Source organism: Colossoma macropomum, unplaced genomic scaffold (assembly GCF_904425465.1).
Source record: "Colossoma macropomum unplaced genomic scaffold, Colossoma_macropomum, whole genome shotgun sequence".
Lineage (NCBI taxonomy): Eukaryota > Metazoa > Chordata > Actinopteri > Characiformes > Serrasalmidae > Colossoma > Colossoma macropomum.
Genome location: NW_023494805.1, coordinates 22,268,493 through 22,283,299, shown reverse-complemented (window position 1 = coordinate 22,283,299; position 14,807 = coordinate 22,268,493). Strand labels below are relative to the sequence as shown.

Genomic DNA, 14,807 nt, shown 5'->3' with positions numbered 1-14,807 from the left:
CAAGGTCATGAAGCACATTATAAAAGTAACTGTTGTGCTTCAGGGTTTACCTAAGAGCAAACACAGAAACAGTGCGCTCCCCCACCTGGCTTTGTACTCTGTGAGCATGAATATGCACACAGTCTCTGCAGGGACCCTCTCTCTTTCATCTTTGACGATTCCTCACCAAAACCACAGTGAAGTATTCCTGCAATGTTCAGAGCTGCTCTCCCACACAACCACAGCCTCAACAACACTTCTGTGTTTATTTACACTACTGCAGAGAGGCTCGCAATTACCACGGGAGGAGAGAGGGTGTGTGTATGTGTGTGTGCGTGCATACATGCATTGCGTGCCCGTCTGTCTGTACATGTTATTGTAGCTAGAAGGGCTGCTTTTGGGGCCTGTCTCACAAAACAGAGTTTCTTGCAGGTAGCCAGATACATGGTTCATTGTAACCCTGGATTATGATGATGGATGACGTTTTACTTGGTGACCATCAACATGGAAACTTACGCTGTATACCTAAGCTGCTCCAGGGCCGCTTATGTTCAGGATTACGAATTATATAGAACTTTTGGAACAATCAGTGCAACTGTCGGACCAATCAGACTGTTGGACCAATCAGAGCTTCTGACAGAGACTGCCTTTTGACACAGGTAGACTCCTCCAGTTGTTTTCCAGTCATTTTGACATTTGTAGCACCTAGGGGTGTCACGATATGCATGTTAATATTCAGTTTTTCATTTTTCATTATTTTATTTATTTATATATTTATTTTTAACAGGGGTTATATGGGGTTGCAAGACGATACACACTGTGAATCAAATACAGTTAAGAGTTCATGCTGTAAAATGAGTGATACTGGGAATGGCTGCTTTAGGTTTGTTTAACACAAACCACAACGAAACCTTGAACGTGAAACACTCTGCTCTCACAACTGGAAAAAACAGCCTACCTTGGATGATTGATTAGCCAAGCTGTCTGCAATGGCAAGTAGAAAGGACAAGCTTGAGCAAGCGAAATCGTCCTCACACTCTCCTGTTAATTTATTAATTAATCATTATTCCATATTAATTAAGAACCATTGACCAATTGTGCTTGCACACAAAGGAATTTGACCTCCACATTTAACCCATCCATGCAGTGAAACACCCACACACATTAGTAAACGCACACACTAGGGGGCAGGGAGCATACTTTCTGAGAGCGGTGGGCAGCCCTCTCCACGACGCCCGGGAGCAGTTGGGGGTTAGGTGCCTTGCTCAAGGGCACTTCAGTCATATCCTGTCGGCTCAGGGGATCGAACCAGCGACCTTCCAGTCACAAGACTGGTACCCTAGCCTCCAACCTATGACTGTTGGGGATCACCTCACTTTCCCTTTCGAGTACAATAATGAAGGGCAAAGAGTGGTAGATCAAACAGTGACCATGTGCCTGATGAGGTGCCTAAAATGCACAAAAACACTGATTTTAGCTTCTTTATTCGTCTCATCTGTTCCACCTAAAATGAAGCAGGTTTTGTGTCTTGTAAACAAATATATGCAAATATTTTTTTTTTTCTAATTCTGGATCAAAAATGTGTCATATCATATGTCAGTATGTATTGTTTTGTGAAATTTGCATATCATTTCACTCCTAGTGGCATTAGTCACATATATTGAAAAATATTGTTTTCAGTGGAGGAAACCAATGCTATTGCATAGATATTAAGAATATGAAGCAGTTATTACTCCAATAAGTACTAACACAGCAGCCGTGGTGACAGCAATGCCTTATATTATCATATGCTTTACTTTCCTCATATTCACATAGTATAATTTCTTTTTCCTTTGGAAAATAAACAGTTCAACTCTTCCTCGTGTTTTACGTGATAAGCATCATGCTTTCCTGTGCACAAGCACATGGTTTAATCTTAGCTTCGCTATCTAAAGCCCTGTCCCAAATGACGCCCTGCAGTTCTCCTCCAAGACTGTACGTAGGTGATGTTATCATTGGGCGCATATGAAGGGCAAAATCCCTCATGGGCTCTGGGCTTAAAAGTGTGCATTTAGGACAGACTATGTGCAGACAATTGCTATGTGCAGGCTTTTTTATACTGATTTTTCTTAAATGGGCTAATTTGCTTATGGCACAATTCAAATTCCAAGCATTATGCAGCACAATGATGTGTTAAATTAATAAACAACTGCATTTTAGCTCAATAGTGCAGTTTGGGATAGGGCATAGACCTGGGCTGACAGAGGATTTTTTAACTGAGCATGGAACAGTTACATCCACTGGTTTTTCAGATTCGCTTGGTTAGAAACCAAAATATTGCCAAACAGGTGCAATGGCAAGCTCAATCATTTACCTCCCCCCTGAGAGTAGATCTCATGTCCTGGAGTTTTTTTTGTTTCATTTGCTTATTCCTCAGCATTGTTTGCATGACTGAAAAACTGAAAAGTGGCACTGAAAATAAGTACAGTACTGTGCAAAAGTCAGAGACCATCCTTTTATGTATTTAATTTATAATTAAAACAGAATGTTATTCATTTCATCAGTGAAAAGAGAAATAGAAAAAAAAAAAAACATTTAACAGCCTCATTAACTAATTATAATTTCAGTATTTAGGTAATCCACACTTTCCACAGATATTCCAACTTCCATGCATTTGGAATACTTGCTTTCATGTTTTCAAAGGAATCTGCAGCGTTTTTTTTGCTACACCTTCTAAGTTCAGTCTTAGAATTTGGTTGTATTTTCTGCTTTTCACAATCCAGTTTTTTAGCTCTAGATTCTGGGGTGGTCAGTTCATTGTTCTGAGAATACCAGCAGCTTTGTTTGATTTTGCAAATTTTCCTTTTCTCAGTAACGGCTTCTCGACAGCACCACATCCTTTCAGACTCATAGTTGTCTTCTCTGAGTGGAAGGATGGACAGAAACACCTGTGGATTTTTCAGATCTGGAGCAAGAGTGGAGCTTGATTTTCTGAAAGATTGAAACTTTAGAAGTATTTTCAAAAATATCTCCACAAGAATGAATAACCTAATGACTGTTTTGGCTGGAAATAGAAAAAATGTCCCTGACTTTTCCATAGTACTGTACGTGTATAGGGAGTTTGTTTGTGATGTTCTGTTTGTAAAGCCTATAATGAAGTGTAGTCTTTTCTAAGGTATACATTTTTTAACTAACCGCAGATTACAATGATTGTAAAAAAGGAATATTTAAATAACAACAAAACACTAAAAGAAGTCTTGTGGCATGTAAAAGAGAATGAGTAAATGAATGAATATGACTATAATTCAGCATTTATTGAAATTATCACAAAATCCAATAATAGAAATTATTGGCCCAAGGCTGTTGTTAAGCACCATCATAAAATTAGTTAACTGTGGTTCCATTTGTTAGGTTTGAAGTTGAATGTGCTTTGTGAGACAGGCCCTGTGTGTGTGTGTGTACATTACTGTAGCAATAAAGGGCACTTTTGGAATCTGTGTGTCTGTGTTTGTGTTATTGTAGCACAATTGGCCACTTTTCCAATGTGTGTGTGTGTGTTTACATGTCTCCACCTCTCCACCGCCGGCCGTTTCTGTTTTACAGAACAAAAGAATAATGGAGCGAGGGATGAAGTGAGAGAGCTGCAGGCATATGGTAGTGATCACAGAGAGATGCTGACAGACACGCACACACCAGCAAACCTGAGTCCACTTGTGACAGGCTAAAGTTTGGCCACCTCTCTTCATGTTCAGTCTGTGTGTGCAAATCCTCACAGTCTGCTCTGTGTAACTCGGCTGCCTCGGTAAGATTGACTAATTAGCAACATGCTTCCTTTTCTATTCGCTAACTTTGTGAGTTGTGGCACAGCTCCAGTTGATACCGGTAGGGTGAACTATTGATTTAGTGAGCAGCCTGGTATTCACTAGGTGTTTGATGAGAGAAGTTAGTGTTCAGTAGCAGGTAAGACTGAGGAGGAGGGCTTGTAAAAGAGAGTGATGCATTGTGCTGACTTTTCTAGAATATCTTGTTCTATTTAGTGAGAGGTCACTGTGGGAGAAGCTGGGTTCACTGAGACTGCACTGGTTTGCAATAATATTCAGGGGGTGTCCAGAAATGACTAAACAAGGCATGCAGCCTTTTCTATTGTGGTGAAAGAAAACACTTCTTGGGTTTAAAATAGTATTGACACACAGAAGCCGGAGTGTAGATTTTTCTTTTATTCTGAATATTTGAAATGCATATCAATTGTTTGACTGGCAAAATACATTTCTTTCTTAAAGTGGAATTTTGGAATTTTTCAAAATCTGCATAGTTCAGTTTCTGAAATGTAAACAAAGTCATTCAGAGTGATTTGATATGAAATAGTTCACTGAGAAACGTTCTGACTCAGATTTCTTTAGTGTTTTTGATAGGAACCAGGGGTTGTGATGTCCACCAGTGAACCTACACATATCTCGAGTTTTTATGTTAATAATGGTAAAATAGTGGTAAATCAGAAAAAAAACTTGTCTTTGGAAACTTTTATGCCTTACAATGCCCTGCATGTACCTCTCCACCATGAGTGTATTTAAAAAAATAAGTTACAAAAAAATCTTGTCTCAAAACTATTGTAAAACAGTGTCTCAGGAATCAGGTAATACATTCATAACAATTTTGTGTAAGAACTTTCTGCAAGGTAGTTTTCAGAAGCATTAAACTCTTTAGACATCTGGTTCCCATCACCACCTCTGTGAACAATTCTGACTCAGTAAGTTTCTCGAGAACAGACCATTTCACATCAGACCACTCTGAATGACATTGTTTAATCATGCAAGTATGCAGAACGTCCCCTTTAATCCATGAGCTAGTGCTGTTTCTTTCTAGTGAGACCAGAGATTTCAGAAGTTCTTTGGAATAGTCTGATAGTGTAGTGCATGATATGCTCTGAATGCTCACAGGAGAACATTCAATCACCCAGAGATCAGAGATCAGACACATCACTAATATACCCATAAGTGTCACTAAGCAAGAGAAAAGTATCTGCTAATATGTAAATGTAAAGATGAAGTTTTTTTATGTTCTGTCTACTTTACAAGATTGCAGTGAGATGAACAAATCAATTCTGGAATTTAGCTCAGTACGATGCAGTGTGGAGTCCAAGAGCTAGAATGGCTATTGTGGCAAAGGCCTTGGTTGACTGCATTGCCTGATAGATAGCTATACTGTACTAGGAAGGCAGGTTATCTGAGAAGTGTGGCAAGGTGGGTCTTTCTTCACGTACTTCACAGTGAAACCGAGTCATTATGATGCCATTATGGAATTCACAATAGCTGGGTTCAGGCACGGGGTGCGCAGTGTGACGATATTTATCGTTATCATGTCCCATTATGTCACAAGTCACTTTACTGAATATATTGTGGATATTGTCATTACTAAAAAAACACTGACCGACTACATGTTTCATTATAAAGGGAGCGTAAATGGTCTCGTTTAATGAGATTGAGTGCAGCGCAGTACGTGAAGAAAGAAAAAATATTGTGGTGCATATTATGTACCAAGAAAATGCCTTGAGTTACTGGAATATATTTCTGCTATATCGCCCACCCCTGGTCCCAGCTATATTATTACAGCAGTCAGCTTTTTTGATAATACCAGACTCTACATTACAGGATCTAATATGTACTGTTAGGTTTCTCATCCTTAATTTATACCTGCTAGGCTGCAGAGTCTTCTATGATGGCCTGATTTGTGGTGCTGTCAGTCCTGTCTGCTGGAATGAGGGATGTTTGTGCTGCTGATGGTGATCTCTGGGCTTGACGGAGTATGATTTATATACAGTGGCAGGGCTAATGTTTATTTGTGTGAGATTTATGTGCTGCTGTTAATGAGATTTATGTGCCGCTGTTTAGACTGGCCATATCACTGACGTGTGTGTGTGTGTGTGTGTGTGTGTGTGTGTGAACTGTATGTGTTTACAATATGGTATGTATTTGACCTTTGACCCTTCTGTCCTGCTGCAATTAGAGGAAGTAGGGAAATGAACTGCCTGACGCTGTCTGTATGTGTATAGTTGTGTGAAAGTATGTATTGGATGTATATTGTGTGTGAAATGCTGCTCTTTATGCTTTATGATGTGAGTTTAAGTCTTTATGTTTAAATGTAACAGCAGAGCTTTAGACATTGTTTAGGCTCGTTTTACAAAAACTGCTGAAAGAGTGTTTGTGTTTGACTGAATTTAACATTTAATTTTTAACTCTTTCTTTCTTTCTTTGTTCTTTTCTTTTTCTCTCTTTCTCTCTCTTTTATTCATTCTTTTACTTTCCCTCTCTTTCTTTTCTCTATTTCTTCCTCTGCGTTTTTTTTTCTTTTTTCTCTCTTTTTTCTCTTTTCTTCTCCTGCTTTTCTTTTTCTTTATCTCTCTTTTTCTCTCCTCCTTCCTTTTTCCTTTGATTTTCTTCCTCTTTTTCTTCTTTTCTGTCCTTTCTTTCTTTCTTTCTTTCTTTCTTTCTTTCTTTCTTTCTTTCTTCCTTCTGTTTCACTTTTTCTCTTTTTTGCCTCCTCTTTTCTCTTCCCTTTCTCTTTTCCCTCTTTCTTTCTTTCCCTCACTTTCTTTGTTGTGCGCTCTCTCTCTCTCTCTCTCTCTCTCTCTCTCTCTCTCTCTCTCTCTCTCTCTCTCTCTCTCTCTCAGATAGAGGAAGGAGGGAAGGCAGCTCAGTGTAAGAAGTTGAAAGTGGGAGACGAGCTGGTCAACATCAACGGCTCTGCACTCTGTGGCTCTCGCCAAGAAGCGCTCATCCTCATCAAAGGTTCCTACAGGGTTCTGAAGATCATAGTTCGCAGGTACACACTCTGTACTCCCTTTCATACACATGCTAAGCCAAGGTCAGGGAGTATTTCCAGGTCAGAGTTCTTCTGGATCAGTAAAACTGAAGAAGGAAAGGCTGTTCAGATAATGATGACCTCAATGGGATTTGTGCGTGTGTGTGTGTGTGTGTGTGTGTGTGGGTGTGAGAGTGTGAGAAAGAGAAATACTGACGCTCAGACATGTGGAAGTAGCCTCCCAGTGTGTACTGTTTGCTTTAGCAGGGCTGATATGATCTGACGTCAGTGAAGTTCAGCAGACAGGCATTAGGTCACCCGTGCCCAATGACTGCTGTCTGACTCACCCAGCGCTACTCCTTCTCTCATCTCAGAGAACCAGGCCAAAATGACCTCAGTGGTATCTGTACAGCTACACTGTTTAATGAGTAGAGGATTAGCACTGATTAGGATTAGGGATTTCCAGAACGAAGCTGATAGATTAGTATCATTAGCCCTAACAGGCATAGTTTAATGTATCAACAACAACTACGTTAGAGCCCTGAAGACCTCCTCCGCCACCTCTGCAGCTTCTTACCTCAGATCTTAATCCCTTCTCACAATAAAGGTCCTCTCTCACTTCTCTTTTCTTTGACCAGCTGCACATGCACTTTATTACCCTCCCATTGCACAAGCAGTCTTAGTGTCTTTAACTAGCCACAGTCATATAATGTTCTCTGAGATGTCTGTACATTGTTTAAGGTAGTGGTTCTCATGGTATTCACTTTGGAGAGTCGCAGATTTTGTATACACATTTTTGACCATGATTTTATGACCTTTAACACCAGCCCAGTGTTATCATGTTGACATTATAAACTAAGTGCAAGAAGCAGGAAAAGGCTCTCATTGAGATGGCTGGCCAGCAATATGCAGTTTTGAGTCAAACAGCTAACTGCTGATTTGTGTATGTCAAACATTACATGATTACTAGCGAACTAGGCTAAAAGGAATGTAAAAAGTGTATGTCACTTTGTTCAGAGTGAGGAAGAGCTTTGGTTTATTAATGATCAATAATGCCATGTTTTATATTTGTTTGGCAGCCCTGCATGTGATATTACTAATTAGCAACGCAGCATGTTTACTACAAACATAGCCTGTAGAGCTAGCCTACCAGCCCTGCTAAGAAGTCCATGTCCCTTGCTCGCCAAAATATGAAAAAGCCTGCTCTAGCCTCTAGATTGCTTTACGATGAGTTGTGAGGGAGATCAGGGCTAAAACTGGCTAACCACTGGTTTAAGGAACAATCACTTGTACATGGATACACAGAGGTGCATTTAAACTGTGTTTTGAAAAAGCCAATGGTGGCGTAACCATCCAATCGTATACTGACTAACTGTGAAACTGTGATGCTGTAGCAACCCTACTGGCAGCCTAGCTTATCTGAATTGGATTGCTTTTATTAACTCATATTTGTGTGACTGTATTATCTACAAAAACACAGATATAAATCAACACTCAGTAAAGAACTTGGATCAGGACTGGGGGCAAAAAACAAAACAGGATTGGGACATCCCTGATTAGGATTGGCTGTGTACAGGGAAAAAGCAGTAAATTCCACCTCTTTGTGACTGCGTGGTTATTTGATTCACTGTCTGACTTGTATTTGGAATATAACACAACTACCTTGTCCCCAGACAATAGTGTCTATCCAGGTTATATAGTCACCTGGAAATTAAGACAAATCCTTAGTCCTGTCTGTAGTCAGCTGTCAGGTTGTTATAGAGATTTATTCTTGTCTACTGGGGCTGGTTCACTTGCCGATCTGCCAGATGGGCTTTTCATGCACTGCAACTAATCTATAGAATTTTATGTATCCTAATTGTTTACTGCCTCACACTGGCTAAAGCTGAAACTACAGTGAATAAGGGTATGGATGGGAGCATTCCTGCTCCTGCAACTCTGGCGAGTTTGTGTGGGTGTGTGGGTGGGGGGTATGTGTTTAGTAAGAGGGGATTTCCTCACAGTTTATTATTCAGGTCATTCTTCTGTATCAGTTAGCAGTCAGTCATGTTTGTGGCTGCTGGTCATTCTGTTGTGTGTGTGTGCTAAAAACAAACTAGGCACAATGTCCAGAAAGGCCAGTACTAGGACAGCTCTGCACTCTAGTAATGCTGGCTCTGTATAAGTATCGAGTTAGGAATAAGGGGGTGAGGAGAGTGTTGGGGGGCAGAAACGGAAAAATTCCTCCCCTTTTTACATCCGTTTATTTGGCGGCAGTTCAGAAATGCACCACTGAGTCTCAGTGTTATTAGCCTGCCTGTGGTTTCTCTCTCTCACTGGTTTTCGAGGCATCCCAGGCCTGCGTGTGTGTGTGTGTGTGTGTGTGTGAGTTCTCTTACATGTTAAAGACAAAAACCTTAGAAACAAACTTACAGTTAAGGATAACTTACGATATATGATATATTAGTATTACTATTATTGTGTTAAATTTAACGGGTTAAATTACTGATGTCACTAACTCCTTAACACCGAGTTTGACGATTTAAAGCATCTGTAGTTCCAGCCTGAAGCCCAATTGGACAGTGCTCGTGGTAGAACTATGGATAAATCAACAAGCAGCAAACTGACAAAAGCAATTGCAAAGTGCAAAGCTTCAGATCCCCATGAGGGCCTCCACTGTATTGAGAATCCATGAGGTGTGTGAGAGCGAGAGGCTACAATCACAGAGGAGTTGGAACCTTTGCTTGGATATATGATATAGCTACTGTTGCTCTCACAGTGATGAAAACTGGAGACTTCATTAGCCTTATTTTCATGTTGGCAGTGCATTCACATTGATTTTCATGTTCAGTTCACATGAACTCTGCTTTGAAAATAACGTTACTGAAATGTTCAAGGTAATAAATACGTTCTGGTGACATTTTGTCCACTGATATAGCTATGACATGACAAAACGCGCTGCTCTTTAAATGAGGGAAAATCTTTCTCTTGGATTCAAAATTGAGCAAATGTGATTGACAAATGTGATTAAACATGACTAACTCTACAAAATAATGTGATTAATTGTGGGCAGTTTTTATTTATATATTTAAATTATCTTCATTTTTGACAATTATAAAATACCAGCTGCTTTTAACACAATGTGAAAATTTCCTGATAAATGGACCAATAGAAATGGCCCAAAATTATTTAGAATAAAAGAAACAAAGAATTTTCTTTGTTTCTTTTTTCCTCATCCTGAATAATTGCTGTTTCAGAGATATGAGGTTTTGTTCCAACAACGTTATATAATACATGTGGAACTATATGACTCAATATGAAACTAGTGTGTCTGTGTGTGTGTGTGTGTGTGTGTGTGTGAGTGTGTGTGAGTGTGTGTTCTGTGCTCCTCTTTTCACAAGTGTGTGAGTGAACCCACCACCAGAACTTTGAGGCACTTAAAGGGGTCTGGATTGCATGTTTGGCTTGTGCTGTATGGACAGATTATTACAGTAAGTTCTCTGTGGTTTGTGTGTGTGTGTGTGTGTGTGTGTGTGTGTGTGTGTGTGTGTTAGTTATGCATTGGCTAGAAATAAGAAGCACATATTCATTCCTGGCTCTTGGTGGTATCAGGGCACCTTTGTGTCATTTGCGGCTGATGCCGTAGATGCCAGTTGTGTGTTTTATGCCAATATATGGTTTCTTGTCGTTACAGTGTGTAGTTTTTGGCAGATGTCAGGATGATGTTCTCCATGACTCTGCTGCGGCTGCTGTTGTCACGGTTGCTGACGCCGTCTTTGCCGCCCAAATCCATGGGGACTATTGCTGGAATGTTTCAGTATACAACCCTTGGTTTCCAGCATTAAAGCTGGAGGAGGTATGAAAGACTCCAAAACAGTGGGGTCCGCTGTGGTCTAGCTATTTGTTTCTTCTCTTTCCATGGACCTTTAGTAGGCATGAAATAATTTGAGCCCAATTTTTTTTAAAAAGTGCTCACTTATTCTATCTTATTATTAAATGTGAGTGATGCCAGTGAATGAGTGAATTCTTATAAATATTTATTGTTATATACTCACCCAGCATTAGGAATACCTCCTTGTATCTCCGCTCATTGTCCATTTTATCAGCTCCACTTATCTTATAGGAGCACTTTGTAGTTCTAGAATTACACACTGTAGTCCATCTGTTTCTCTGCATACTTTGTTAGCCCCCTTTTACCAGTGATACTGATGTGGTGGTGGTGGTGGTAGTGGTGTGTTAGTGTGTGTTGTGCTGGCATGAGTAGATCAGACACAGCAGTGCTGTCCACTCACTGCCCACTCTGTTAAGGCACTTCTGCCTTGTTGTTCCACCTTGTAAATGTAAAGTCAGAGACTGTAGCTCTCCGTTGCTGCACCGTTTGTGTTATTCATCCTCTGGTCCTTCATCAGTGGTCACAGAACGCTGCCTACAGGAAGCTGTTGTGTTTAATCCACTTGTACCACTGTCCCGACTTTTTTGGACACGGGTTTGTACTAGACAACGTATCTGTAAGTTATTTAGTTATTGGAGGAATTTAAGTGTGGACCCTAATACAGGCCCATAGAATTTAAGGGGTTAAACATAGCCTATTTGAGCAGGAACAAGTTTCATTGGGTGCTGTTGTAAACACACAAATGAAAATGAGGAATGTTTTAACTGCGCATGTCTGTCATACAGAAATATTTCACTGAAGAGGCCATTTTCTAGAACAGAGTTCACTAGAGTTCTTGAATAAGAACCGCATTGCTCTAAAAGCCACGATTTCGTTATAAACAAGTTCACTTGCATCCTGCCTGGTAGACAAGCACACCCCTAAAGGATTGAGATGATCTTGTATGGAGTGGACATATACTGTTACAGAATAGAACTGCTGTCAGATGACCAGAATATTCAACTGTTTGCTTAACCTCACCTCTAAACTCACTCTTTCCATTGCTAGAGTGATAATTACAGTTAGGTTATCTGGATAAAGTTTTGCTTCTTTTTTTCTCCGCAAATATTGTAATATTTATCGAAAAGTCCTAAAATATCAAAATACAATTTTTCCCACGATATAATTCCTCTCTAATAGCCAGTCACTGCATCTTTTCATAGGACAGTTGAATGTACTTGAAGGAGAATCCTCCATAACCGACACATCTGATTGGCAAGCATCATTTCTTTGTGCTCATCCTCTCTCAAGTTGTCTCTTTTTCCTCTTCTATGTGAACAGGCAGATTTCCTCTGCCCCCCACAGGCTGCTCTGGTGAAGACAGGACAGTGTGTGTGTGTGTGTGTGTGTGTGTGTGTGTGTGTGTGTGTGTGTGTGTATTTGTGTGTGTGAGAATGGGAAGGTGACGCGTGGAGTAAATAGGATGTTTTGTAGTGTTCAGTGGCCGGAGACTGTGTGTACCTCCTTCCTGCTTACATTGTTTAGCAGCAACTGTTTGGAATGGCGATTGTTTTGAATGTTGCTCAGTAGACCCAGATTGATGAGGTCATTTCAGACTTCAGTGTCAGTGCTTGTGGTCATGCATTGACACATCAAATTATCTTTATGCACAGAGAGTATATTACAATAAAACTGAGCCATGGGAAGATGTGCATTACAGTGATTTTACCATGGTTAAGGTGTGTTAAAAATATCTTGAAGTGGCACTGTTTTCTTACAAAGGCAAAAAAACAATGACAAAATGCAATAAAATGCAGCAATGATGCAATAAATACTTAATTCAGTTATTACTAATAATAATGACAATAAACAGTCTTCTGCCCAGCAGTATGGTTTAACAATAAGCTATGGTTGCTAAGCTACATAACAGCCATTGTTCCATAAACAGCACAAGAGTTTTAAATAACGTAGTGCATTAAAGGGGAATTCCACCAGTTTATACATAATTTAATTATTGAAATATAGTAACCAAAGTCATTCAGAGTGGTTTAATGTGAAGTGTGTTTTAGGCCAAAATCTTACCTCAAAACTATCACAAGTCAAATGTCTCAGGCATCAGGCAGCTTATTCATAAGCATTTCATGTAATAATTTTCTGTACAGGAGCTTTTAAAGGAGCATTTCGTGTCAAACCACTATGGATGACTTTGTTTACGTTTAATTTTTTACCAGTTAAATTATGCAGTAATTTTAAAAATTGATGGAATTCTTCTTTAATACAAAACTCAGCTGATGCGTGTGATCATATGCATGTGTGTCAAGTATTTTATAACAGCTTTGAAGGTGACTCAGCCAATCAAATTTTCTGTTTCATAAAAGGTAAGATCATACCATCTTCTGTACTTGGTGTACTTGCCAAGGGGTGCGGTGCTGACCACTGCAGCTTGCCATCCTGACCACTGCACTCAGTCTTTGGGAAATTCCTAGCCCCTCACGTCACACTTCCTGGTCCTCCCAGCAACATTTCCCCGTCCTGCTTCCTGTCGCAGCCACTGACTGTAGCAGCATTTTTAGGTAGTGCACTCGGAGTCATGGGAGCAGAAGACGAAAATGTTTACATACAGCCCACGGCCATTAACAAGGGACTGACCGTTAATCCCTGCCCAGGACAAGTCCAGTAGCGGGGAACATTGTTTAGACTATGAGTGTGGAGGAGTGGCTGTGGGGAGTTGACACACACATGAAGCACAGACGAACGTACATGCTCAAAGAGGAAGGGCAGAACACTACAGGAAAGCCACGTGAAGAAGCCAAGTCTTGCTATCTGCCCTGCCATATTCATCTTGCTTTATGTGAGGAGGCTTGACACATTCTTACTCACCACTGGCAGGGAAAAATAGACTTCCCTTATACCCACTCTCATGCACCCTGATCATAATGAAGATCATGACCAGTGTCCTCTACATGCCTCATCACTCACCGCTGCCTTAAATGGAGAAATCCATACTTAACTTAAATAAAATCTGTTTTTATAGCCCATTGCTTAGAAGCTTGTACTAGAGCACTGTTCGTATTATAGTACAATACATCCATCTTAGCATAATAACTTTTAATGTAACAAAATGTCACATTTCCAAAATAGTGAATTTATTGTACAGGAGGTTTTGGCCTAAAATGTAATTTATTATGTTTAATTCTCAGTGGATGGATAGTGAATAAAATGGCTAAATCTAGGTTGCAGACATTTCAACCCCTTGTTCCTAACACCACCACTGTAAATAATCTCAGCTGGTAAATTCCTGTACAATCCACCATTTCACATCAGACCACTCTGAATGTCTTTGTTTACATCTCGGCCTCTGAATTATGGAGAAAGTTTATTAAAAATCAGTGGAGTTCCCTTTTAATGTGATATTTTAGGCCAAGTCACATAACGTAACGAGTACTTGATGTTTTTAAAAGGTGTAAAGCAAGGCTGCCAAAAGTTGACCAGTGAGGATGTTTGATTTGGCCTACCAAAACGCTATCCTAACCCTACCTTTGCAGCCACTGAGACTTTCCTTATTTTCCTTTTAGAATTGTGTACAGAATTGGCAAAAACAGTGCTAAATGTTGTTTCACGTCTTAATTTCAAGTAGGCTAAAGTTGGCTTCTAATTCGCCAGCTTTTTTGTTAGAATTTTCCATTCCAACTTAAATGGAGCAGCAGTTACAAGGTGCAATGGGAAATTTGACTAAGAAGCCAACCTCAGCTTTTATTTCTCAGGTTGTCTCCTAAATGCTTCCCATATACTTGTGTTTCTGACTGTCAGGAATCAGGAAAATATTACTTTGCTCTTCAGTACCAGCTGGTCAGTATCACTGCTTGTTTAGCTCCAATCTGATCTTTCTGCCTTGATGGTTCAATTTTGTGTTTATATGTGACCCATCTCTGTTATTAGTGTGAACACACAGGTACACTGAAAGGTCCAATGTGGACACAAAATCAATACTGCACATTTGAACTGTATGCATCATAAACAAAACTGTCATCCGTCATTACGATACTGATGAAGTGAACAAACTAGCAGCTCAGGTCTTTATTGCAGAAATGATTTGCCCTGGGAGGTCATCAGCTATATGATTAGAGTGGGAAAGTGAAGGCCAAATGCAGAGCTTTTGCTGTTTCTGTAACTATTTTGTGCTGGGAGATGTGGGTGCATG

General features: G+C 39.9%; 1 protein-coding gene across 1 annotated transcript in view; it reads left to right on the top strand.

Moving 5' to 3' along the window:
- shroom4 (shroom family member 4) overlaps positions 1-14,807 on the top strand; it is a 70,732-nt gene that overhangs the window by 29,048 nt on the left and 26,877 nt on the right. The window contains 1 exon segment of the mRNA XM_036596117.1: positions 6,626-6,777. Coding sequence (XP_036452010.1) covers positions 6,626-6,777 — 152 coding nt within the window.